Here is a 27109-nt window from a genome sequence, read left to right on the forward strand (position 1 = left end):
CCCTGTGGCTTCCCTATGATATTTTTGTTCTTGGGGATTCCGTCTGTTCCCTCCATCCTTTGACTGGTGTTTGGGTAGGAGCTCCTGCTCAGAACAGTCTGGCTGCCTCTGATGGCAAAGGCCCCCAAGGATTCCTACAAAGTGCCCTGCTGGGATGTGATACAAACACCCCCATCCAGGCCATGTCACCAGCCACTAACACTGCCTGTGAACTCCCACCCCAACCGGGAGGACAGGCCCGTGATCTCCGGCAGAGCTCTCCACGGTCCCTGGGTCAAGAATATGGAGATCCAGGTACCCAGACCTTGCCCAGTCACCTTCCCATCTGTACAGATGGAGCAAAACACTTCATGTCCATTCCCTGGGTGGGGTGGGGATAATAATAACCATAAATAGCACCACTCACTATTTCATGTGAGCTAGGCTGTCAGAACTATCCTCTCTGTACACATGAGGAAATTGCAAGTAAGTGACTTGCCCAAGGTCATTCAGCTAATGTAGGGGAGTAAGATTTGGATACAGGTTAGGCTGATCAGGCAGCCAAGGGTACTAGCCATTTTGCTATCCTGCCCCACTGAGTCAAGAACGTGCCCAGTTGTCTCTAGGCCAGAGAAAGTGGAGCCTCTGCTGAGCAGCTCAATGGGACACCAGGGCCTTGACTACAAACTCCTGTAGGCCTTTCCAGTTCAGCACCTGCGATCTGGGGACAGAGGCCCCGCAGCCTTCTTCATGAGCCTTTTGTCCTCAGGAACTTCTTCTCCAGGTCTAATTCAAACGATGGGCACCTTCTATACCCACTATGCCTGTGTGTAGTAGAGAAAAGCCCCCGGGGTTGAGCTAAGTCCAATGCTCACGAGGGCAGACAGCACGACTTCCAGAAGACACAGCCAGGATGTAGCTGGGGGCCAGGTCCCACTAAGGGAGAGGGGGACCCTACCCAGGGAAGAGAAGACCCAGGCTGGAGACAGGCAAGTCATCCTCCAGGAGCCATGGGATGTCACCGAGAGTCCCATTCTCTATGGGTCCTCAGAGCTGACAGGATGGGGGCTAGTTCAGCAGTCATAAGGAAAAGGTTCCATGTGAGGAAGTAAGTGCAGCGTCATGGGATGATCAGGCAGGGTCACCACTGAGAGGATTCCTGAACCAGACGGAGACTGCGTGATCTCAAAGTTCTCATTCAACTCAAAAAAAACAGGCATAGCTAGCATCACGAGTACAGACTATGTGCCAGACACAGTAGCAGGTGCTGTTTATGTATTAACAACCATGAGTTACCCTCACAGGTGGAAAATGAGGCCCGTGTTGACAGGCAAGTTGTCCAAGGTCATTTGCGGGAGATGATGGAGTGCAAAGAATCGGAATGCAAAGATTCCAGTAGGGTGACCAACTTGTTTTGGTTTGCCTGGGACATTCCCAATTTTAGTACCAAAAGCCCTGCATCCTGGGGGACCCCTCCTTAGCCCCAGACAACTCAGGGCAATTGGTCGCCTAGGTTCAGGCTGCACACTGATGGATGAGAGGTTACTAGAATCAGAGAGGAGAGAGGGACGGCAACCCAGGCATGGGCCATGGCATGAGCAAAAGCCCAGAGAACCTTCATTTCCTCTGGGGCTCCACCTTTGAGCCTTGGCTCCTCCTGCAATTTTCTGGAGCCTCACCAGAGAGGAAGGAATCATTTCATGCTACTTGGTGGTGCATGCACGCCCACAGACCCCATCAGGGGCTGGGGTTACTAACACAGGGTCCTCTGTCAACATCTGGATGGCAGCTGGATTCAAGTGTGCCTTTCCTCAGTGCCCCCGGCACCGACACTTGAGCTATAATAGAGAACAGAGACCCTTGGGGGGAAGGCACTGTAATAAACACAAGGCATAATTATCCTCATAATCATAATTATTATCACAAGAAGGCCAAACTGCATGTCCCCAAGCCTCTAATTAGAATAGTACTTCATGTTAATAAAGAAGCTCTTTAATTCAAAATGCATGGGTCCTTCATTAAAGGTTGTCTCGTAAATTCTAACGAATGCCTAATGAAAAGTAACTGGTGGGCAAAACCAGGGCAGAAAAAGCAAAATCCAAGCAGTAAACAGAACGTTCTGCGGGAAGTCAGGAGGGCTGAGTCAAGCTTGTGTTGTTCCTTAGAAACAGAACCTGACCCCTGCTCAGTTCCTGCTGAGAGGTGGGCCTGGTGACAGGGCCCTGTGGAGGGAGCGCAGAGGATCATGGAGCCCCTGGTAACCAAGCCACAGGAACCGAGGAGAAAGTGTCGGGGACTCAGGCTGGCGGGTACGTGGGCTCTCTGGCCTGACCAAGATGCAAGACTCCCCAGGCTGCAGGAGGAAATCTGCCACCAGTGTGACCCGGTCCCACCCAGAATGTCTTGTTTTCACAAAATATCTCTTTTCACAAACGTCTTTTTTCGTGGACTCTTTTTTTCAGGATTAGAAGGAGGCTGAAGGCCATTTAGCCCATGTTTTCCAAATTTCCCAGGAAGAAGCATCTGGAGAGGTGGGTCCTAGGCCCCTACTCCTGAGATTCTGCCTCAGTGGGTCTGGAATGGCGCCAGGGAATTTGTGTTTTTTTAACAAGTATTCCCAGGTGATTCTTACCCATAAGCAAACTTGGGAAATACTGAGTAATGCAGCCTCCAATCTCAGACCTGAAACTCTCTCAGTGTCTCCACTGGAGGGCACAGAGTTCTTCTTGAACACCTCTGATGATGGGGAGCTCCCCGCCCCTCCACAGAATGGTTTGAACTGTTAGAGAGTTCTTCCATGAACCATATGATAACTGCTACCCTGCCACTACCTAGTGATCTTTCTGCCCTCTTGGATCACACATAGATATCTGCTCCCAAGTGACAATGCTTTACATATATGAGGATGAAGGACATGACAAGCTTTACTCCAGGCCAAACATCTCAGAAACCTCAATCCCCATGGTTTTAGATGCTCCCTTCAGAGAGTCTGGAACAGCCCAGCTCAGACCCTGCCCCAGCCAGAACTTACCACTGTAAGTTTTTCTGTCTGTGACATATGACCGCAGCCACCATTCACTGACACCAGCTGCGGGTCCAAAACTGCTCAGGGCCTCAGACCTACAATCTCATTTGCTCCTCAAAACCACTCTGTAAGGTCAGTTCTACACTTACCCCCATTTAACAAAGGAGGAAACTGAATCACAGAGAAGTTAAAAGATTGGATCAAGTAACTTGCCCAAGGTCACACAGCTAATGAGTGGCTGAGCCAGGCTTCAAACCAGGGTAGCCTGACTTGAGAGTCAATCACGTTACTCCACCTGTGACTGGGAGAACATCTGGCCCTCTGACATGGCCAAAACCGTGAACATCACATGCACATGGTTAAAGGGAGGCAAACACTTGTTCCTTGCAGGCAGGGACAGTGTCCTTTCACCTCTCATCCTCCCCAACACCCCCGGTGCCCGGCACAATGCCTGGCCCACAGGAGGAGCCAAGGCATGTCCCAGAATATACTTCCCCTGTCTAACTTGGTGGGCAGAGGAGACCTGACAGTACTCTTGCCATAGCAGAAGCCCACGTGTGCATGTGGGCTTCTCCAGGGTGACGAGATGTCAGACGACTCAGTTAGCCTGGAGCCGGCTTCTGAGCAGGGCAGAGGGCAAGCGGGCTGCAGCTGACAGCTGGGGAGACTGTACTTAGCGAACAAAGGCAGCGCCCGGGCACGAAAGAGCTGCAGTTACTGACTGGATTTTTAAAATGCCTCTTCTCCTCCTCAATCACTCAGGCTTGAAATAATAAGGAATCCTGTCCTGTAAGGCATGCTTTCTCAGAGGAGTAAGTGGGCTTCCTGAGGTCACAGCTGAACAACTGAATGGATCCAGGAAGCGGCAGCAAACGCCTCCAAGCAGCGCCGTGGGCTCAGCATCTGACCCAGCCAAACAGCAGGGCCTGGCCGCCGGCTGCACACCTCACCGCAGCCACCCACCTGCCAGTCCTCGAGCTCACTCATCACCCAGACTTGGCGCATGCCATTCCCACAGTCTAGAATGCCCTTCCCTCTCCGCTCTGCCCCTAGAGCTCCTCCTGCCAGCCCAGCCCACCTCCCCCAGGAAGGGTGTCCCAACCACCTCACCTTCAACCTCAGGACACCTGCCTTCATGCTTGTGCTGGACCATCTTCCCCCAACTGGTAAATACCCGCAGACTTGCCTACAGGATCCGTGAGCAATGAACCTGACTGGAGGAGCATGTGCCCTCCTGCTGGCTACCCCTCAGGCCCAGCACAGAGCTGGGCAAACACTTCTGAACGTAACCATACCCCTCACCCCTGGGAAGCTTTGTTTTGGGATCCCCCTCTATAAAATGGGGGTTCAAATGCCCTTTTGGGGAATGAAGAAAAGAATGAGCTAATATCTGTTTAGGGTTTGAACTCATGGCAAGAACCCTGCTGTCTGTGGCAAAGATGTGATTACTCTACTATGGTTTTACTGTTACCTAAAAGACACCAGCTTAACAAGCCTGAAATCCACCTTGACAATGACCATGGCCGCTTCTTCACTGAGGAAGAAGTGGGCCACCCTGCCCCACCCTTCCATACCCATCACCTGAATATCTCTCTCCATTCAAGAATGGACTCCCCTGGGCTTCCCTGGTGGCGCAGTGGTTGAGAGTCCGCCTGCCAATGCAGGGGACACGGGTTCGTGCCCCGGTCCGGGAGGATCCCATATGCCGCGGAGCGGCTGGGCCCATGAGCCATGGCCGCTGAGCCTGCGCGTCCGGAGCCTGTGCTCCGCAACCAGAGAGGCCACAACAGTGAGAGGCCCGCGTACCGCAAAAAAAAAAAAACAAAACAGAAGAATGGACTCCCCATGCCACACAGAACGAACCCACTCTCTGCAGCCCAGCAATCCCGCCAAGGGATCCGGGCCCGACCTCCCTTTTTAGGTATCTTGCTTGCGACTCTGCTCCCACCTTCTGGCAGATCCAGACTACTCATTGTTCCCTGCAAATTCCCTTTATTTTCCCACCTCTGTATTTTTGCTGGTGCTGTTCCCATTAAGTAGAATGTGCCCCTTATCCTCAACATCCTCTCCCGGCAACATCATGTAACAAGGTCTTGTCTAAAGGCCACCTCTCCAAGAAGCCTTTGCTCAAGTCCTCAACTGATGGAACTGCTCCCGCCCTTAAGCTCCCGGTGTGTGTTTGCCACCCTGTCAGGGCGCCTCGCCTGTCTGTCTTCCATGAGAATGACTAATGTATTTGTCCCACTCTTCCTGGCAGGGCGGAGAGCTCCTTGAGGGCAAGGATTAGGTCCCAATGAGGCGGGTGGCCTGTTGCAGAGGGCGAGGGAGGCCAAGAGACTCGAGTTTAAATTCCAGCACAAGATTTGCTGGCTGTGAGAATCCGGATAAACCACTACAGCTCTCGGAGCCTCGGTTTCCCCTTCTGTAAGCGACATGAAAACACCACCCGTCCAGAGCAGTTGAGAAAATCAGATGCAATCATTCATATGACAAAGATTTCCTGAGTATCCAGTACATGGTAGCACAGTCCAAGGGTACAGTGATGAGCAAGACACAGTCCCTGGCCTCTAGGAGCTTACACGCCAGCCTGGGGAGAACAGTGATAAATACAGAGGCAAATACCTGAAAGAATGTCAGGCAATGACACTGCTCTCCAAAAAATAAAACGGTGTAATGGGGAGCAGGTAACTGAGGCAGGGGCAAGGGCAGCAACCCTCACTGGGGCTTCTCGGAGGAAGTGGCATTTAGCTGAGACAAGAATAAAAAAGAAGGAGCAGGGCATGCAAAGATCTGGGCAAAGGACGATCCAGGCAGCGATACCAGCAAGTGCACAGCCTAATGGGACACCTGCCGGAGTTCAGTAATCAGCTCCCTCCTCCTCCTCTCACCTCCCCATCCTCTGCAGAGTGTGACACAGACAGACTGGGCACACAGTGAATACACGTTTGCTGACATGAACTTGACAGAATAAGGAATCCCAGCGATACACTGGAGCACGACAAAAATATGCGTCTTAGCAAAACACAGTCAACCACGATGAGGCAGATGCCAATTAAGCAGCTCTTAATTCAACCTCATCTTTAATGATAATGACCTTTGGCAGCACCTGTCTCTGAATAAACTACAATTTCCTAACGTCTAAAGGTGAGCACAGATCACTCATTTCAGCCTGGGTCACCACACTTACCGCTCGGGGTGTGTCGGGGCTCCATTCCAGAATGACTGGCTTTGCCAGGCCCCTGCATCACCTCCCTCCATCCCCAGCTGCCTTGTCAGCCAGAGCCATGTTTGCATTTCTGGAAGCATTTGATATTAATAACCTCCTCAGCCTTGCTAAATCACCTCCTCAACGCTAACACTCTCATACTTGGGAGACACACGCTTTTGATGCCACCAAATTATCTATTTGGTTATCTCTCTGAGGCAGAACATTTTTGTTCTTCCACCAACATACATTTTTTAAAGCTGCATAATTATCCATGTGGTTTCAAAGAAGATTTCTTTGCCTTCAAAAAAAATGTTTCTTCAGTGCCAGTGACACAGGGCAGCCTGGCAGCCTATTTAACCACCTGCTTCTTGGGATGTCTGCTGGTCTGTGCTGGTGGGAGGGGTGAAGGATGCACTGGGGCTGTCACGGACCCCAGAACTAGGGCCCCTCTGGGGCAGCAGCACTTCTGCAGACATCTTCATTTCTAGCTGGCTATGCCCATATTTCCCTGCTATATGCTTCTTCAGGGGTGTCCCTTGGGGACCCCAAATCATCAGAATCTCCTTATCCACCCAAACGGCCCAGGCCCCCCTAGTTTACATGATGACCAGGTTTCAAACTGTACGCCGCCCACAGCCAATCAGCTGCCCAGCCCCTCCCGCAGCCTCTCCTTCCTCATGTCCTCCTCCCACTGGTCTGACTCAGGACAAGGCCACACCAGCACAGGCCTGGCGCACGGAAGGTGCCTCTTCCCTGCTATCCTTTCCATGGTCTCGCATCCACCCCGTGCCCGGTGGTGCTCCTCTGAAACCTGGCCCAGATCACGTCACTCCCTGCTTAGAACCTGCCAGGGGCCTGCCACTGCTGCCCAGATCAGGTACAGCCGAGGCAGCTTGGGCCCCCATTTAACTTGCTGAACACAGATGCTGAGTGTGACTCTAGTGTTTTTGAAGGTACATGGTTCCCTACAGCCTGGGTGTGCTATCTGCGAGCCGGCAACCTCACCTGGTCCCCAACCATCAAAACGGTCTGTCCCAGGCTGCGGGTTAACACAGGGCTAAGAACGTAGGCTCTGCAGTCGGAGCGCCTGGGTGCAAATCCCCCGGCTTGGGGAAGTTGCTTAGTCTATTTCTGGAAGCATTTGATATTAATAACCTCCTCAGCCTTGCTAAATCACCTCCTCAACGCTAACACTCTCATACTTGGGCGACACACGCTTTTGATGCCACCAAATTATCTATTTGGTTATCTCTCTGAGGCAGAACATTTTTGTTCTTCCACCAACATACATTTTTTAAAGCTGCATAATTATCCATGTGGTTTCAAAGAAGATTTCTTTGCCTTCAAAAAAAATGTTTCTTCAGTTTCTGTGCCTCAGTTTCCTCCTCTGTGAAATGGGGACAATAACAGCAGCTACCTGCTAAGGCTGAGCGATGATTAAATCACCGGGTTGTTTTTTTTCATGGGTCATTTGACTCTAGGTGATCTTCACTTTTCAGGCTCTCTTTAGAACCTAAGCTCTGTGTAAGCTAGGACTTTACTGTAGGAACTACTTAAGGTGACACTCAAGGCCCTCTGAGATCTGGGCCAGCCCCTACCTCCCCTCCTGCCTCAGCTCCCTTTGCTCTCCCGTGTTGCTATTCCCATCACAAGCACCTGCCTGCATGCTGCCCCACCTTTGCTCAGACACCCTCACCTAGAACCCCTTAAGCCCTCACTCCTGTCCCACACCTACACCCCTAAACCTGCTCCGTCCTTTAAGGTTCAGCTGAAATGCCGCCTCTTCTGTGCAACCCCCTTAACACGGATGCTAAACCAACACCTGGTGTGTACACAGCTCAAGACAGTAGAAGGGGAACTCATCCTCACTTAGTTCACTTTAGGTTCTGCAAGCATTCCACATGCCATGCAATCAGCTGGCCGCCTGGCGGCCTGTCTCCAGGGCTTGCGGCATTTCCACAAGTCACCGCGCCATCTAGGGCCCAGTCTCCCTGCTGTGATGAGACCTCCACCTCCCACTGGGCTTCCCTGGAGGCCCCTCAGGGCTGGACCGGCTCTCATGGCTGGGGTGATTTCTGCAGACCGAACAATGAACAGGAGAGAAAACCAAGGAGAGAAGACTGAGCGATTTGTACCTGTGGGATGAGGGAATTCCTCCATCCATCCAACACATGACTTCTGAGCACCAACGCTGTGTCGGGGCAGCATCACAGCAAACAGGGACCCAAGGAACAGGTGTGCTGTGCTTGAGAATGCCCACCACAGAGCCCCCACTCTTATCCTCCCTCCTTCCAGAAGACTGAGGCCCACAGTGGGGCTGGGATGGAGATGGGTGGGGCTCGTGGCCATTGGAGCTTCCAAAGCTCTAGAAGGGGACTCAGGGACTCCCCCCCTCCACCAACACAGAGACCTGAGCCACAACCAAAGGGCTTTGGGGTTCTGTCCCATCACTGCTACAGAAGCAACTTCAGGACACAGCTCACCATCCTCATCCTTTAGCAACTCTAGAGTTAGCCAGCATAACCTCGCAACTGTTCCTCTAGTTCCACAAGACACTGCCAGGGGGAAGGGACCAGCGGACCAGAAGACAGGGTGGGAGGAAGCCTGGCCTCTCTGTTTACCCTTTGGGCCTTGTGCTTTGTGCACTAGGCACAGGTGATACATACTGGGGTTTTTTAATATAAATTTATTTATTTTTATTTATTTATTTTTGGCTGCACTGGGTTTTCGTTGCTACGCGCGGGCTTTCTCTAGTTGTGGCCAGCGGAGGCTACTCTTCGTTACGGTGGTGGGCTTCTCATCGAGGTGGCTTCTCTTGTTGCGAAGCACAGGCTCTAGGCACGCGGGCTTCAGTAGTTGTAGCATGCAGGCTCAGTAGTTGTGGCTCACGGGCTCTAGAGTGCAGGCTCAGTAGTTGTGGCACACGGGCTTAGCTGCTCTGTGGCATATGGGATCTTCCCAGACCAGGGCTCAAACCCATGTCCCCTGCATTGGCAGGTGGATTCTTAACCACTGTGCCACCAGGGAAGCCCTGTTTTCTAAGTTAAACATATATAGTTTTAAAAGTATTCTGCCGAGTGCAAATGCCCAGGCTGGAGCCACAGAACAAATTTTCTCTCTCTACATCCCAAGAGCTGCCTTCCAATACTGAGCTGTTCTCTTTCCCTCCACAGCCCCTTCTATACCTGAGGCTGGGGGTCCATACAGGACCGCAACAAGCCCATACCGACCTGGGCACAAAGAGGCAATGCCAGACCACAGCACTGTGTAAAAGGATTTCCAGGGACTTCCCTGGCGGTCCAGTGCAGAGGACCACGCTTCCCATGCAGGGGGCGCGGGTTCAATCTCTGGTCGGGGAACTAAGATCCCACAAGCCGTGCAGTGCAGCCAAAAAAAAAAAAAAAAGAGAGAGAGAGAGATTGAGAAAGAAAAGGATTTCCAGAAACCCCCACCCGGGCCCCTCCTCACCTGCCTGAACAATGGGCTCAGTGCTACCTGCCTGGACACGGCCATATGTGTCCACCTCTCTGGGGCCAGTTCAAAAGCAGCCAGGACTCCACAGGCACCCTGGACTGGGCTGACACCAATCACTCGCCTCTGAAATGAGAAGGGCACGCCAGGTGCAGGCCCTGCATTTCTGCACCACAGGCTACTGCACTGTGCCAACTCAGTACCAGTGAAACCCTTGGGTTTCACTGGCTAAATCAACCAGCTAAATCAACCAGCTCTACAGCTCTATTCTAAGGCTAAATCAACCAGCTCTACAGCTCTACTCTAAGGCTAAATCAACCAGCTCTACTGGTTTCCCTTTGTATACTGGTTATTTGCCTCTGAATGATACCCTCACACACTAGCCCCTGCCAGGGTCTCACCTCCACCCCTTTCTCTGCACTGGCACATCCTGCCAAGCAAGACCTCCTGATCCCCCACCACCAGCGCTCACAGTCTGCTATCTCCAATACCCAAGGGCCAGGAAAATGAAAGGAAAGCAAGATCAAACTAAAGAAAGGAAGGAAAAGCTCATCACAACAGTTGGGATGGTGGCTACCTCTGGGGGTGGGAGCGGCTTCTGGAGATTCTGGCAATATTCCATGTCTAGACCTGGATGGTAGTTACATGAGTATTCGTTTTACAAATATCTGCTGAACTAGGTATATATGATTTTATGGACTTTGCTACCTGTGTATACCTTTTCATAGCTTCTTCTTTTTTTTTTTTTTAAAGAAAAATGACTGGGTGAAGGCCACTTAGAAAGGAAAGTCAGGGAGGTCTCTCTATAGATGAAACATTTAGGCTGAACCTTAATGTATGAGAAGGGCCCACCCATGAAGAACAAGGAAGAGCATCCCAGACAAAGGGAATAGCATGTGCAAAGGCCCTGAGGCTGGAAAGGGTTTAGCAATTCAAGGAACTAAAAGGTGGCCGATAGGCAGATTTGAGGCTTCCAGCCCTCGCAGTAAAGAGTCGGGCGCCCCGGCCAGGCTAAGGGCTGCCCTGTGACAGACAGCCTGGTCCCTCCTCCATGCCTTCAGAGCTGACCTGTACCTGGCTGATCCTCAGGACTCCCCAGGCCAGGAGACATGGCAGCAAAACACACACCCCTCCCCTACTACCAGCACCAGCCTCCTGGGCTCTGGGCCAGGAACTGTAGACCCACAAGCCCCTCCTGGGGCCAAAAAAGACTGCTCCCACCACAAACCCTGGCTTGCCCCCCTCCCTCGGGACGTGTGTGTGAGTATGTGTGTGTGTCTGTCTCCTCCTCCAGACTGGGCACTTCTGGGACACTTGGGTCCCCCAGGAAAGGTACACACAGTAGGTGTTCAATGTGTGTTTGTTGACAAAGGAGCCGGCGGCAGTATCTGACCCAAGGGAAGATGTTATTCTGGTCCAGTGAGTATGTATGGAGTGCTTCCTGATGCTGCACTTACCAAGCACCCTTGCTCAAGAAAGGGGCTGCAAAATCAAATCACTGTGGAGTCAGCTAGGAACGCAGACACAGGATGTGAGCCGGCCAGGGCGTGGAAGCCCTTGTCGGGACCGGCCCTCACACCCTGGCCAAGTCCCTGACTCAGCTGCCTGTCACCAGGTCAGTTGTGACGGGGTGCCATCTGCTGGTGAGAGGGGAGAAAAGTGGCCAAAGCATGAGTGAGCCTGAGAGGAGGGAGGGAGGGCAGGAGGGGGAAGGGGGAAAAGAGGGGAAGGGGGAAAGGAGGGAACAACATATCCCTTCTCTCACTAGCCTTGGTCTCCTCACTTGGTTATCTCACAGTGCCCAGCCTAGCCACTCAGTTCCCTGAGGATGGATCAAGTCCATGTTCATATTCATTCCCTCTCTCTCTCTCTCTGTCACACACACACACACACACACACACACACACACACACACACACACACACAGAAATCCAGAGGGCTGCCCAGACAACACCAACCCACCCCTGCCACCCAGCCCTCCAGAGCCCACCAGGAGAAGGAAGTTCCAGATTGTAAATAGTAAGCCAGTGGCTCCCAAAATTCGAGGCAGGGAAGTCACACAGGGTTCCCATTAACATGCAGGTCACCATGCCCAACCTCTGAGATTCCACTGTGAAAGCTCTAGAGTGGGGTCCACGATCTGCACGTAAGCAGAAGCAGCCCACGGGGGCTGCCCCCTTCTCCTTACCACCTGAGGCATACTTTTTTTTAATAATTATTTTTATTTATTATCATTTTTATTTTTGGCTGCGTTGGGTCTCCATTTCTGCGCGTGGGCTTTCTCTAGTTGCGGCGAGCGGGGGCCACTCTTCGTTGCGGTGCGCGGGCTCCTTGTTGCGGTGGCTTCTCTTGTTGCAGAGCATGGGCTCTGGGTGCACGGGCCCACCTGAGGCGTGTTAAATGCCCGGTATGGCAGCCTGACGCACAGCAGGCCCCCGGTAAATGCTAGCTCCTTTCCTTCCCAGCTCACCTTGTTTCTTCCTTTTTCCCATCTTTGCCAGTGCCTCAATCTCAGCCCGCCGAGCCCTCCCTTCCCACACTCTCCCAAGCCTTTCCAAATCCTGCTCTTCTGCAGTAATGATCAATTTTTTAAAGTCATCCCCCCCAAACCTGGGAGACTCCCCCTGGAAAGGAGTGGGTGCAGAGTAGCCTGGCCTGATGGTCCACTGGGTGGACGTGCTGCCATCTGATGCCAGGGAGGGAAGGGTGAGGTCAGAAGCCCCTCAGGGGTGCAAGGACCCCGGGAAGTCCAGGTGGGCATGAGGCCTTTAAAAAGAGGAAAAACTAAATTGGGGAGACAAGGGGGTGGATAGAGAGGAGTGTCTGGTTCAGGGGAGGGGAGTCTGTGTACAGTGCAGAGTTCCCAACTCTTTGCAAGCTCATTCAAAAAGTCTAGAAGATGATGCTGAGAAGGGGTGAGGGGCTGGAAGAAAGTGGCTTCAACTCAAACCTAGGGGCAGACCAGGGGCCAGGTGGAAAGAAGCCCACTTCTTGGGGGTCAAGAGGCCTGGAGTGAGGCAACAAGGGCTGTGAACCAAAGCTCAGGTTACAGGAGGAGCAAGCCTGGCTCTGGAGTGCACCCGTGAGTGGCCGGGGCAGCGCGAGTGATGCTTCCCACGGTTACCTACCTGAGTAAGGTGAGAGCTTGTAACCGAGCTCTCCCCAGCCCAGCCTCTGCAGGGATCTCCCACTCTGCAGCACTGGAGTAGACATCCCACCCGGCCTGCGCCCCCAGCCTGTGCACAGGGAGGCAAGCTGGGGAACCCAGCAGAAGGGGAGAAGCCAAGGAAGCTCATTCCACACCCAGGGGCAGGGGATTAGAGCAGGAGCTACTCCCTTAACTCCTGTACCTCTTGTCTGCTGTTGGGGAAGTGGGTTTTACTTTCACTTTCTAGAGTGGCAGGTGGTCCTTTCCCTAAAATCTATTCTTCTCTGCTTGTGAGAGTAATATGTTCATCATAGAACATTCAGAAAATGAAGAATGGTATTTTCTAACATCCATTTGTATCTTCTTTCCAATTTTTATCTATGTATATACACATGTTTAACATAATTGGCATCTTACTGTCTATGCAGTTTGGGATCCTTGTTCTCTTCCAATTCACATTATACATGAGAATTTGCCAGTCCTCATTCAAGCACGTAATGAAACTTTACACACCATGGTTAACAGCTACGTAAATTGCATCATATAGCTGTAACAAAAGTCCTTTAAGCAGTTTTCCAGTACTGGCTTTTTAGTTGCTTCAGATTGTTTGCTCTTTTACATGAGAACCATACTGGGTTACTTCACCTATCTTTCAAGACCCACATCAATTCCCACCTCCTCCAGAAAGCCTTCCCAGACTCCCTCAACACCCAGCAATATCTCCCACCTCTGAATTACCGCCACCTGTAGTCCATCTGACACGGCTCAGCACGGAGCCCGTGCATCAGTCACTGCTGTCCCAGTGGCGGGCCAGTCTCAGGTCCAGAACTCCACTGCACATACCCCTGGAAGCTCCCCGGCACTGTGCACACAGCAGGTGCTCAATACGTGCTGACTGCTGACCCCTCAGATTGCATGAGCCTGATGAGCTCCACCTGCCAAACGGTCAGGATTGCAGATGCCCACAGCGGCCTGCTCTGACATTCTGCTTCTTCGTCGGGCACTGAAGAAGTAAAAAGGCCCCCTCTCATTCAGCCCTGAGTTTAAAGACCCAGCCACCTCCATGTGAAAGTCTCGAGCTTCAGCCAAGACCACCAAGTCTCAAGCATTTAACTCCTCTCCCAAGTTGACCGGCAATCAGCAACCATCTGCCTCCCACCCCAGAACAGAGAGGGCCCAGGTGCTGGTGCCAGCCAGTTAGGGTTCCAATCCCAGGCACTGCAGTGGCCAGGCAGGTCTGCCAGAGGCCTGGCTTGAGTTTTTCAGTGGGCATGACCCAGGCAGAGAGAGAAGCTGGCTGCAGAGCGCCCTACCCTAGACGCCCTGCACACTTCACTCCAGGCAGGGCGTCCACTCTGTTCACAGAAATCCCCACCTGGCCTGCGGAGGCAACTGAATTTGCCATCTCTGGTCCTCAGACATTGAAGTCTAGACTCAGCACAGGCTTGCAGGCTCTCCGCCTGCCAGTGGCATCCCTCATTTCCACCATCCCCAGCGGCAACTCTGCAGCGGCCTCGCCCCCCACTCAGGCGCAGCCCTCCCGGTGCCTGGGACACCCGCCTCCTCACTGCTGCCTCCTGAAATCCTCCCTCAAACAGCACGTCCCCCAGGAGGTCAGAATTCCACTCTTCCCGCGCTGCTGCTCTTCCACCCTGCCCCCTTCACACATCTGGACGAGAATGAGCCACATATGTGTCCCGCTCCCATGCACCATTTTAAGGTAGGGGTAGGTTATTCACCGCAGAGATCCGTCGATTTGCACTGAACTCCCCATCCCAAGGCAAGTGGGGACACCCAGCCAGGTGACTGGCTGACACCTGGAGGAGGTGCGTTTGTGGTGGGGGAGGGGAGGGACTTAGGCCCCACCTCCAGCCCTTGGAGATGAGAAAAATTAAAAATAATAGCTGCCGTTTATTGAGCTACTCATGCCAAGCACCTTAAGACATTACAGTTGCTCCCTTGATGAGGGAGGCACAATTACCATCCCATTTCATAGATGAAGAAATCAAGGCTCCAAGAGGTAAAGCAATCTGCTAAGGAAGCAGGCTAGTAGGTGGCATAGTGGGGACTCAAATCCAGGCCATATCAGTGGTAGAGAGTCTTGAGCACTCGGGTAAGTGCAACCATATGAGTGACCAGCACAGGATTCCAGAATTCCTTTCCTGAGGGCCCACAGCCCTCAGTTCACCAGCCGAAGGCTCCCCTCCACACCACCCGCTGCCAGACTTCCCTCCAAAACCAACAGCAATCTTCAAGTCTGTTTGCTGACAGAGGAGATGCTTCTCTCACTATCACTCAGTTCAGTAAACACGGCTACGTGCTTTACAAAGTGCCAGACACTGCTCTGGCTCTTGGCTGGTGGAGGACAAAAGACCACAGGATTCCTCCCTTCCAGGGACACTGGATGAGTCCTACAGAGGAGGAAGGGAGCAAGGGGTGGATGGGGCAGGGCCAAGGGCTTCCTGGAAGAGGTGGTGACCAAGTGCATCTTGAAGGCTGAGCGTCCCTCCACTTTCTGGGCCACCACCCCCTGCCCCAGGACCCTCAGACACACCTGACCAATGGCTGCTCACAGAAACGCTCCACCTTTCCAGTCTCTGGGCCATTACCAGGCCGTAACCTCCATGCAAATGCTCCTTCATGAAACAGACAGACAGACACAGACACACACATCCCTAACCTGCAGGTGAAATTCCTCTGTGTGCCAAAGACCCAACTCAAATTCCACCCCGTCAATCATCCCCCAGGCAGGCCTGCATTCACCTCCTCTGTGTTTCTGCAACACACCTGTGGTTCTAAGATGGCACTTACATTCCAGCGGGACACACACATACACACACACACACACACACACGATCCCCTGCTAACTCTTGCACGTGGTGGATAGTCAACAAATATCTGCTGAATTCAATTAAATGGGATAGTTTGCTTAAGTGCTTACAGCCTTAGGGTAGCTGCATGGGCTAAAACGCGATAACCAATTCAACAAAATATGACACAATTCAATTAAAACAGTGGAATGAAAAGGGGCCGCCTGACCGTGTGACCTGAAAAAAGCCCACTCTGCCTTCGACCCTCCATCTCCTCATCTGAAGTCCGAGGCTAGTCATGCCTGGTGGATATCATCCACCACAGGGAAGTTGGGAAGATTCAATAAGGCAACACTCGGGAGGCACCTGCATAGGGCCTGGTACATGGGACTACCCAGCAGTGCCAGCTACTGCCACCTGGTCCAAGGGCACATACACACTTGGAGTCATCAGCAGTCCGAGGGCAGGCAGACATGCTCCCGGCAGATGGGAGCCCTACTCAGTGCTTTTCAAACCTCTTTGAACTATGACCCACAGTAAGAAATACATCTTACGCTGGGACCTCGTATACACAAACTAAACACAACTGCAATAAAACATCCGTGGAGGGACTTCCATGGTGGTGCAGTGGTTAACAATCCACCTGCCAATGCAGGGGACACGGGTTCGATCCCTGGTTCGGGAAGATCCCACATGCCACAGAGCAACTAAGCCCATGCACCACAACTACTGAGCCTGCGCTCTGGAGCCTGCGCACCACAACTACTGAGCCTGCATGCTGCAAATACTGAAGTCCGCGCTCCTAGAGCCCATGCTCTAAAACAAGAGAAGCCACCACAATAAGAAGCCTGAGCACCACAGCGAAGTGTAGCCCCCGCTCGTCACAACTAGAGAAAGCCTGTGCACAGCAACGAAGACCCAATACAGCCAAAAATAAATTTAAAAAAAACAAAAGTCCATGGAACACAGCTCCTCATGCCGAGGGGTGCATGCTGATACTGTGTCTTTCACCTTCTCTTTCTATCTCATTTCCAAACTGATTCAATAAACCACGTACAGGGTGCCCTACAGCTGGAAAAGCCGTGCCCTCACTCACCCAGGGTGTCGGAGCCGCTCTCCACTGTCTCGTTGACCTTCCTCGCAACTCTGGCCACAGCCTCACCCATCTTCCTCAGCATGCAGACTCAGGTGTCCTGCTGCCAGCCACCAGGCTGGTCTGCTGCTCATAAAGGGACCTGCGCTTGGGGAAGACACAGGGCCATGAAGCGCCTGCCCACCACCAGCCAGGGACCCACCCCGACCCACCCTCCCCGGGGACCCAGACTGCAGGAAGCACGCAGGGAGGGGCCCAGGCCACTCACCTCCTCCTGAGGGGCCCAGAGCCCAGGCCACATCCGGCTCAGCCTTCAGAGTGGCTGATCTGCCCATCAGCCTGGCCCTACTAGTTTCCTGGGAGGATTGACACATATGACCTTGCCAGGGCTTGAACCAGTGGCCAGGAGGGTGAAAGGATTTAGGTGTGTGCTGGCCTGTGACTCACTTAACAGGAAGAGCAGTGGGGAGAAGGTGGGGTACAGCCAAGTGCAAGGAGAGACACCTGTCCCTCCATCCCACAGGCTCGGAGCCCAGTCCACAGGGCAACTGCTCCAGCTCCCAGTCCTCCTCAGCCACCTCTGCCAGGTCCCTCCCGCAGGTGGGAAGTGGGGACACAGAGGCAAATGAAGCACAGCCCTGCCCGGTCAGAGCTCACTGTCTGGCTGGTGGGTGGTTTCTAAGAATTCCCTTTCCATGCAGCAATTCGGAGGGAAAGTTACAGTTTTAGCCACAGATCTGATCGTTAGCCTGATGCTGAGTTTATTGGCAAGACCCCAAGGAAAAAGGAAGGGGGGCAGGATCACTGGGGAGAAAAGGCTTAAAGAAGGGTGAGGACACAATCAAAACGATCAGGTGTAGAAGACATAAGGGACTCGGGAAATGTCTCCAACTCCTTTTTATTAGAGAAGGAAACTGAGGCACAGAGAGGGACTCAATGACCTGGCCAAGGTCAAAGTAAGTAAATGGCACTAACCTGGCCCAACTCTACATCCAGTGCTCACTTCTTTACAAAAGTCACCCACATCACCAGCGGCAGCACCCCATGCAGATAGTGAATTTGAGGCCAACATCAGTGCCCTTTTTTGCTCCTGGATCCCAATCCCAGATCCACAGACAGCTCAAGGAGCTCTAATGAACACATCTGAGGGTCAAAGGCAGAAGAATGTGAAGTGCAGAGAGAAGGGGGTGAGGGTACAAACAGATACCAAGAAAAAGTCCACATATGCTCAACTGGACAGGGAGGCCCAGTCAGGCACACTCAGATGCTCAGGGAGAGTTAGTGATGAGTTCAGTATGTGCCTGCATCTCGCCAAGGAAGAAGACAGGCCTAATACCCAACTCTGACATTTATTAGTTGAAAAGCCTTGGGAAAGATTCCTAACTACTCTGAGCCCCAGTTTCTTCATCTGAGTAGGAGATCTAGTAATACCTGCTGCAGTGGGTTCATATGAGGACTGAACAAAAAATACATACCTTTCTAGACCAGGGCTCAGGACACATAAGTTACTTAATAAATGCTAGCTGAAATGATGAAACAGTATACGTGCAGATATGATGCCAGCACTTAATCCCGGTTACATACCCATATGACTCAAACAAACAAGTCAGTGGAACTCATCTTTAAGGAAGGAGTAGAACTTCCATCTCTCCACCTCCAGGAAGTCTTCCCAGATTGCCCCAGCCCTCAGTGTTCTCTCCTCCCTAAGTTTCAGTAGCACGCAATGCCTTAGCTCAAGCCACTTGGGTTATTTATGAGCTTTTAAAAATATACATACTTATCCCCCACAGCTGGCCTGCAGACAGCTTAAGGCAGGGAGCAGATATATACTATGCTTTCCCCCTGCACTTTATACCACATACTGAAACAGATGTTCAGTTAGTTTCCCCCAATGGTGATGATGATCAACAGCCATCATTTGGGTTTCAAATCTAAATACAAGTCAACTGACTCTTACAACAAAGATACCATCTAAATGAGAAGGGTCATAAGTCCTAATAATGCCAGGTGGATAACTTGCAGAAGGTGGTCCAGGGTAGAACAGCAGGGAATAGTGAGGACTCTGGAAAACTGGACCCAACACCTTCATCATGCTACCTTGAAGACCAACCCCCTAAGCATGAGTCACAGCAATGTTGCTGGAATCTTGGTGACTCAGTCTAATGCCCTTATGAATGAGAACATTGAGGACCCAAGAAAGGAGGTAAATGAGCCAAATAGAAACGAAAAACCTAGGTCTCCTAACTCCCAGCCCAGGATTCTTCCAACATACCATGCTCCCTCCTTTTCCTATCTCCAGTATTCATCATCAATAACCACAAACATGTATTGAGCATCTACTAGGAACAGGGCATAAGAATGAAAAGGGAGGAAGGAAATATAGGAAATAGCTCTGACTTATGAGCTTCTGATGAGGAAGACCTTTCTAAAGAACATCACTGAGGCAATCCTGGCCTCATAACAGAGAGGAAAGGGAAGGTAAATCTCCAAGCTACCCAGGGTCTGTGCTAACCCTGGTGAGATTGCATAGGCTACTTTCAATCAGGCACTATGCCTGCAATTCTACTAGCTGCCACCAGGTGGGAGCAGTGGTGCCTTAAGCTAAAGAGCCCATTGAAGAAAACTAGTCAAATTTAAAACCTTACCCCTAGTGGTAAGCTCAGACACCCTATAGTGTGGGTCAGAGATTGGACATTGAAGCAGGAACAGCCTGTAAAGTCTAGGTGTCAGAGTAAGTCACTAGGAGGACAGGCCCCTTACATTCCAAAGGATGCTCTGGATACAGCACAGATGTGCTCTAGGCCCCCAAGAGGTTCCGGCTACCTAAAATCACCAACCCCACTAACTGGCTAGGAAACCACCCTCCCTTCACCTAAAACTACCCATTTCCCAAGGGAGAATTTCTTATAAATTCCAGCTGACAGTCCCTCTCCCAGGTCAGGTGACCAAGGCCTGTCACTTTTTGGTATGGGCAGGGCTGAAATGGGAGGGTGGCAGGGCCATATGTGGTATAAGGCCCAAGATGGGGTAGGAGGGCCCCAGAAATGAGCGGAGAACAAACTTGAGATGATGAGAGTCTGTAGTGGGTCCCCAAAAGAGGTCCTACAAGGTTGTCCAACTTTGCTGACTGCTCCTTCCAGCCCCAACCCAACACTGGACCTCTCTGACCAAAAAGTAGCAAGAATTTATTGAGCATGTAACAGGAGCCCTCAGAGACAGGAGGCGGGGGGAAAATAAGGCAAGCTGCTCTTCCTTTCTTTGGTTTTAAACTGTTTTTAAGAAAAATAGAGAATTGTCTGAGTCACATATGAGTGGTGGAGAGAACTATGGACCCACTCCTCACTGAGTGAGAAGCCTCCTAGGCAGGGCCACCCTAGGACATGAGGGGCCCCTATCTATGCAAACAATTTGAGTCAACCAAAATCAGCATGTCAGCACCATCCTGGCCGCCCAGTCTCATGCAGTTCCATGAAAGAAAGACCTTGCCGGCCAGTGGGAGCAATCAGCACGCAAGGCAGCCCTCCTGCAACCAGACCACAACCACAGGGCCCCAAGACAACCCAACCCTACAGGCAGGCTCCTTGAGGCATCTGGTCAACCCCACAGGCAGGGGTAGTAGTAGCAGAAAATCAGAGAGTGTCCCAAAGCGGGGAAACAGAAACCACCAGCCCATATGGGTCTGTTCTGGGTTTGGGGTCCCAGTCATCAGAGGTCAGCCTTAGAAAACTGCTCCAAAGTGCTCCAAATCCTGGAGACCCGTCAACACAGGGTCCAAACTCATGCTGCTGTCTCTGCAATACATCCCTCCCCAACTCCTCTTTCTTCAGAGTGTGCATCATAGCCCTAGGAAAAGTTTAAATCCAACAAACGTGTGCTGGACCCTTCTATAAGGCCCTCACTGGAAGAGTAAAGGTACAGAGACAGGGCTTGGGCCGGAATAAGCTTCCCATCAGGTAAGAGAGACTCAGTGACAAAAGGCAGATGAGCCAGATGCTGGAGGCCACAACGCCAGGCCCAAGGACCACGTGTGACTTCTGCCAAGAAGGCACATGGCATGGCTGAGAAGAGGGAACAGAGGCAGGGGCTGAGGAGAAGTACCCAAAGGATGAGAGAAAGAGGGAGACAGGAAGCAAGTCTGTCCCCAGATTACTGGGGGAGGGGCTGGAGGCCACCCTATAAGTCTGTCCTCTGTTTCTCTTCAGGGAACTATGAAAGGTTTTTTGAGGAGAGCAGCCTAATCCAACCAGAGTTTTGGAAAATTATCACTGTTGTGAGCAGTCCCATTGTCGGATGGAAATACCACCCTCCTCACTGGGTTGTTTTGAGAAGTAAATGACATATAACTTTTGAGAAATCTTTGCAAACTGTTAAGCATTTCCCACACCAAGGCATCACTGATATGTGATTAAGCCGCTACAGATGGTAAGTTAGGATATAACAAATGGAATGTCAGAAAAGAAGTTGTCCTGCTTTGCGAGAGCTGGCAATAGAGTCCTCCTGTATCTATAACCTGGTTTCACCTGGATACAGGTTTGGGGGGGATGATTTTTTCTTAAACACTGACCCTAACCCTCTGCCAGGGCTCCAGCCCTCATCAGTGAGAACTCTACCTTATCTGAAGCCCCGAGATCTGTGCAAAGGAGCTGCTGTGACACCCCGTCCGCACCAGCTGCTCCTATATTTAGTTACTGGTGTGGGCACTTGGGAACTTTAGAGCCTGGCAGCCGCTCTGAAGGGCAACTCGAGCCTCTTGCTCCATGTGTGCGAGCTCCCCACACTCCCACCCCCACTGGCTGCAGCGGGTCCTCTGGACCGCCCAAGCTAAGGAGCCACTGGGGAAGTGCGAAGCAGTCGGCTGGATCGGACCCAAGTAGCCCCGAAGGCCCACTCGAGCCCAGACAGAGATGACCCACTTTTCCACCCAAGGGAAAGAAGCCCGCTGGGGCGAGAGCGGGACGGACTGGCGCCTTGTTTTTGAGCCATGAGGTTCCCAGAGCCGCGTGCATGCTTCTGTATGGGCACCTAAGCATCCTCGGGCAGCGCCTCCCAGGACTGAGCGCGGTGGCCAGGCCAGGGTCCCCACGCCTGGCGCTAGGGGACCGCCTCACCGTCTTCCCCACCCCCCGGCGCCCGCAGCCAATGGCTCCTCGTCGCCGGTCCTCCGCTCGCCAGGCAGGCGGGGACTGGGGAGAATAAAGCAGGCAGAGAGGAGAACGCTGGTGATCGCTGAGGGCCAGGGACTCCCGCGCTACCCGGAGGCCGAGAAGAACGCTCTGGGACAGGCGTCTGCAGCTCCCCAGAGGGGAAGCAAACCCCGAAAAGTGTGGCTTCAGGGACGAAATTTACAACAGCCTCTCCCAGCAGGGGCGCCTCCCCACGGGGAACGGAGGCCCCCTCGGGACGGCTTCCCCAGGCTCCCTATTCCCTGGTACCTCGGCGCCCGCTCCCCCGAGCCAGCCGGGGTCCAGCCGCAGTCTGCAAGCCAGAGCCGGCGCGGCGCCGGGCCCCTTGGCACTGCAGAAGCCGCAGCTGGTGCACCGCTGCTCCTTCCACGGGGTGACTTGGGGGGAGGGGAGGGTACACTACGGAAACGGGGACATTTCTCTCCCTCTCTCCCCCAGCCCCTCCAGCGCTTAGCCTCAGACTACGTTTACTTTGCGGGGCACGAAGGTGGGGCCCCGTTCCGGGCCGCTCTCTGCTCCACTTACGGCGACAATGCCTCCTAGCGCCCTGCGCAGCGCAGTCACGCTCCCTCGGCCGCCGGCGGCGCCCCATGCAGCAGCGGCGAGCTGGAACTGGCCGGGAGGGGGCAGAGGGGCTGCGGTCTCTGAGCGCACGGTCGCCCGGCCAATCGCCGCGCCAGGAGCCGCCCCGGGGCGGGAGTAGGCAGCCGCGCGCAACCAATTAGTGCGCTGGTCCTCACGCGGCGCCCCCGGAAAAGCGGCCTGTGCGCTCTCGTCCGCAGGGTGGATCCGCTTTGTGTTCGGCTTCTGGAGGAAAAACGCTTTGGACGGCGGGAGTGTAGACCGGAACGTGCAACAGATCCCAGGATTAATAGGACTGAGTCTCCAGATTTGTTTTTCTCGAGGGAGCAGAGTTGAATTAGCCAGATCAGGGGTACTTTGAGAAAGGTGAAGATGGGGACTAGGAAGCTTTTCCCGTGGTGCCTTCAAGGGGCCCATTCAGGTTTTTAGAGGCAATAATTCTGGCTACGCTAAGTTACTTAACCTCTCTAAATCCCAGTGTACTTCTCTATCAAATAAGAATTAAAATGTATAAATACCTACTTCACAGGGTCATTGTGAGGATTAATACCTGAAAAGTTTAGTGCGGTGCCCGGCATGATGGCTCAGGGAAGGCTAGCTGCTTCGCAGGCCTACGTTTACAGAGGATTCCCCATAGACTCTTTATTAGGCACTGTGGGGAGGACCAAAGAGATGAGGCCCCTAACTCAACCAGCGATGGTGGTCAGTGTGTCACATGCTCTAATAAACAGAAGCATGTGTTAAATATGTGGGAGTCCTGAAGAAAGAACATTTCATTCTGCCCCTGAGGATTGGGGTAGTTAGATAAGGAACACACATTCACTTGGGTCTTGATGGATATTATGGGTTAAATTGTGTCTCCCCCCAAAAAAAGATATGTTGAAGTCTTAACCCTCAGTACCTCAGAATGTGGCCTTATTTGGAAATATGGTCATTGCAGATATAATTAGTTAAGATGAGGTCATACTGGTATAGGCTGTGACTGGTGTTCTTATAAGAAGAGAAGAGAAACGTCGACAAAAAGGGAGAAGGCCATGTGAAAATGCAGGCGGAGTAGAGTGATGTGTCTGCGAGCCACGGAATCCCAAGGACTGTGGGCAAGGATCAGAAATTATGAAGAGGCAAGGAACGGATTCTCCCTCAGAGCCTCGAAAAGGAACCAATTCTGCTGACACCTTGATTTCAGACTTCTAGCCTCCAGAACTGTGAGAATAAGTTTCTCTTGTTTTCAGCTACCTAGTTTGTGGCAATTTGTTACAACAGCCCTGGGAAACTGCTACAATAGGTGAGTAGGAATAAAGGGAAGGGGACGAGAAACACCTCCAAGAAAGTCTTTCAAAACTGAATGCCTGGGCTGCACCGGCCTGGCCTGGCCTGGCTGAGGGGAGGTGGCGGGAGGGCGCTATGGCGGAGCCTGGGCCACAGGCGCCGCCGCCCCCGGGCACCCCAAGCCGGCACGAGAAGAGTTTGGAACTTCTCACTACCAAGTTCGTGTCGCTTCTGCAGGAGGCAAAGGACAGTGTGCTTGACCTCAAGCTGGCAGCTGACACCCTAGCTGTTTGCCGGAAGTGGCGGATTTATGACATTACTAATGTGCTGGAAGGTATCGGGCTGATGGAGAAAAAATCCAAGAACAGCATCCAGTAGAAGGGCGTGGGGCCTGGCTGCAATACCCGAGAGATTGAGGACAAGTTGATTGAGCTCAAGGCAGAGATGGAGGAGCTGCAGCAGCGAGAGCAAGAACTAGACCAGCACAAGGTGTGGGTGCAGCAGAGCATCCGGAACATCACAGAGGATGTGCAGAACAGCTGCTTGGCCTACGTGACTCATGAGGACATCTGCAGATGCTTTGCTGGAGATGCCATTCAGGCCCCGTCGGGCACCAGCCTGGAGGTGCCCATCCCAGAGGGCCTCAATGGGCAGAAGTACCAGATTCACCTGAAGAGTGTAAGTGGCCCCATCGAGGTACTGCTGGTGAACAAGGAGGCATGGAGCTCACCACTTATGGCGGTGCCTATGCCGCCACCCGAAGATCTGCTCCAGAGCCCACCTGCTGTCTCTCCCCCTCCACCTCTGCCCAAGCCTGCTCTGGCCCTGCCCGAGGATGCCTCACGCCCAAGCAGTCCCCAGGTGACCACCCCGAACCCTGTTCCCAGCAGCACCGAAGCCCAGGGGGTGGCCGGTCCAGCAGCTGAGATCACGGTGAGTGGTGGCCCTGGAACCGATAGCAAGGACAGTGGTGAGCTCAGCTCCCTCCCGCTGGGCCTGACAGCACTGGACACCCGGCTGCTGCAGTCCTCTGCCCTGTTGGACAGCAGCAGCAGCAATAGCAGTTCAACCGGACCCAACCCTTCTACCTCCTTTGAGCCCATCAAGGCAGACCCCACAGGTGTTCTGGAGCGCCCCAAAGAGCTGTCAGAAATCTTTGATCCCATTCGAGAGTGCATGAGCTCAGAGCTCCTGGAGGAGCTGATATCCTCAGAAGTGTTTGCACCCCTCCTCCACCTTTCTCCATCCCCCGGAGACCACGATTACATCTACAACCTGGATGAGAATGAAGGTGTCTGTGACCTCTTTGATGTGCCTGTTCCCAACCTCTGACTGACAGGGGCATGCCCTTTGTGGCTGGGACACAGACTGTCTAACCTGGGGGCTGCCTGGGGACCTCCCCCCACCCCACGCCTACACAGCTTAAGAGCCGCAGACTCCTGGCTTCCCCAGCCTTCCCTCACTGCACAGTTCTGGCCACAGGTCCCACTCCTGCACCAACACCTGTTCTGTGCTGGGAGAGCAGGGGAAAGGGGCTTAGCCCACTCCACTGTGGAGCCAAAGTGTTTGCCACTCCTTTTTTGGGGACTTCCCCTATCTGGTAGCCTCCCCCCGCCCTCCCAGAGTTCAGTTTCAGCTGCCACCCAGTGGCACAAATACAAGGACCCTCCATCACCCTCCTAGGGCAGCTCATCCAGCCCCATCGCCCTGTACCTGCCAGCCCCTCCCCCTCCAGGAGGAAGCATGGGGTGGGCTGGGCACTTGCCAGCACCTAGCCTAGCCTCCTTCACTTCTCCCCATGCGGATCACACAGATCCTCTGTACCGCTCATGTGCCCCTTTCTGCTGGACCCTTGGCCCTGAGAACCTGCTGGGGGCGGGGGGAGGAGCAGGTTGCTAACAGGAGGAATGGAGATCTCTAGCTAGGAATCTGGGTGGGAGAGTCCCTGAGGATTGGCCCAGCCTCCGTCTGACCTGCAGCTCCACTCTTGTTTCTTGGGTTTTTTTTTTAATTTTTTGAATTTAATTTTATTTTTTTATACAGCAGGTTCTTATTAGTTACCCATTTTAGACATGTTAGTGTATATATGTCAATCCCAATCTCCCAATTCATCACACCACCACTATCCCCCTCTGCCTCTTTCCCCGCTTGGTGTCCATACATTTGTTTTCTACATCTGTGTCTCAATTTCTGCCCTGCAAACTGGTTCATCTGTACCATTTTTCTAGGTTCCACATATATGTGTTAATAGACGATATTTGTTTTTCTCTTTCTGACTTAATTCACTCTGTATGACAGTCTCCAGATTCATCTACATCTCTACAAATGACCCAATTTCGTTCCTTTTTATACCCGAGTAATATTCCGTTGTATATATGTACCACATTTTCTTTATCCATTTGTCTGTCGATGGGCATTTAGGTTGCTTCCATGACCTGGCTATTGTAAATACTGCTGCAGTGAACATTGGGGTGCATGCATCTTTGTGAATTATGGTTTTCTCTGGGTATATGCCCAGTAGTGGGATTGCTGGGTCGTATGGTAATTCTGTTTTTAGTTTTTTAAGGAACCTCCACACTGTTCTCCATAGTGGCTGTATCAATTTACATTCCCAGCAAAAGTGGAAGAGGGTTCCCTTTTGTCCACACCCTCTCCAGCATTTGTTGTTTGTAGATTTTCTGATGATACCCATTCTAACTGGTGTGAGGTGATACCTCGTAGTTTTGATTTGTATTTCTCTAATAATTAGTGATGTTGAGCATCTTTTCATGTGCTTCTTGGCCATCTGTATGTCTTCTTTGGAGAAATGTCTATTTAGGTCTTCTGCCCATTTTTAGATTCGGTTGTTTGTTTTTTTAATATTGAGCTGTGTGAGCTGTTTTTAGTGTATATATGTCAATCCCAATCTCCCAATTCATCACACCACCACTATCCCCCTCTGCCTCTTTCCCCGCTTGGTGTCCATACATTTGTTTTCTACATCTGTGTCTCAATTTCTGCCCTGCAAACTGGTTCATCTGTACTCATAGATTAGTTGACCATAGGTGTGTGGGTTTACCTCTGGGATTTCTATCCTGTTCCATTGATCTATATTTCTGTTTTTGTGCCAGTACCATATTGTCTTGATTACTGTAGCTTTGTAGTATAGTCTGAAGTCAGGGAGTCTGATTCTTCCAGCTCCGTTTTTTTCCCTCAAGACTGCTTTAGCTATTCGGGGTCTTTTGTGTCTCCATGTAAATTTTAAGTTTTTTCTTCTAGTTCTGTTTAAAATGCTATTGGTAGGGCTTCCCTGGTGGCGCAGTGGTTGAGAGTCCGCCTGCCGATGCAGGGGAAACGGGTTC

General features: G+C 52.3%; 2 protein-coding genes across 2 annotated transcripts in view; one reads left to right on the forward strand and one right to left on the reverse strand.

The window, feature by feature from the left end:
- LOC102985865 (neuropeptide FF receptor 1) overlaps nt 1-22558 on the reverse strand; it is an 81491-nt gene extending 58933 nt beyond the window's left edge. The window contains 2 exon segments of the mRNA XM_028481977.2: nt 16738-16876; nt 22443-22558. Of these exon segments, the coding sequence (XP_028337778.1) occupies nt 16738-16819 (82 nt within the window). The 5' untranslated portion in view covers nt 16820-16876; nt 22443-22558.
- A 1233-nt stretch (nt 22559-23791) lies between these two features.
- Nucleotides 23792-26624, forward strand: LOC102986988 (transcription factor E2F4-like). The gene is given in 1 exon segment (XM_055081133.1): nt 23792-26624. A coding segment is annotated over 1 exon segment (1197 nt). The 5' UTR covers nt 23792-23903; the 3' UTR covers nt 25101-26624.
- Nucleotides 26625-27109: the final 485 nt, after the last annotated feature.

This window comes from Physeter macrocephalus, chromosome 20 (assembly GCF_002837175.3).
Source record: "Physeter macrocephalus isolate SW-GA chromosome 20, ASM283717v5, whole genome shotgun sequence".
Taxonomy (NCBI): Eukaryota; Metazoa; Chordata; class Mammalia; order Artiodactyla; family Physeteridae; genus Physeter; species Physeter macrocephalus.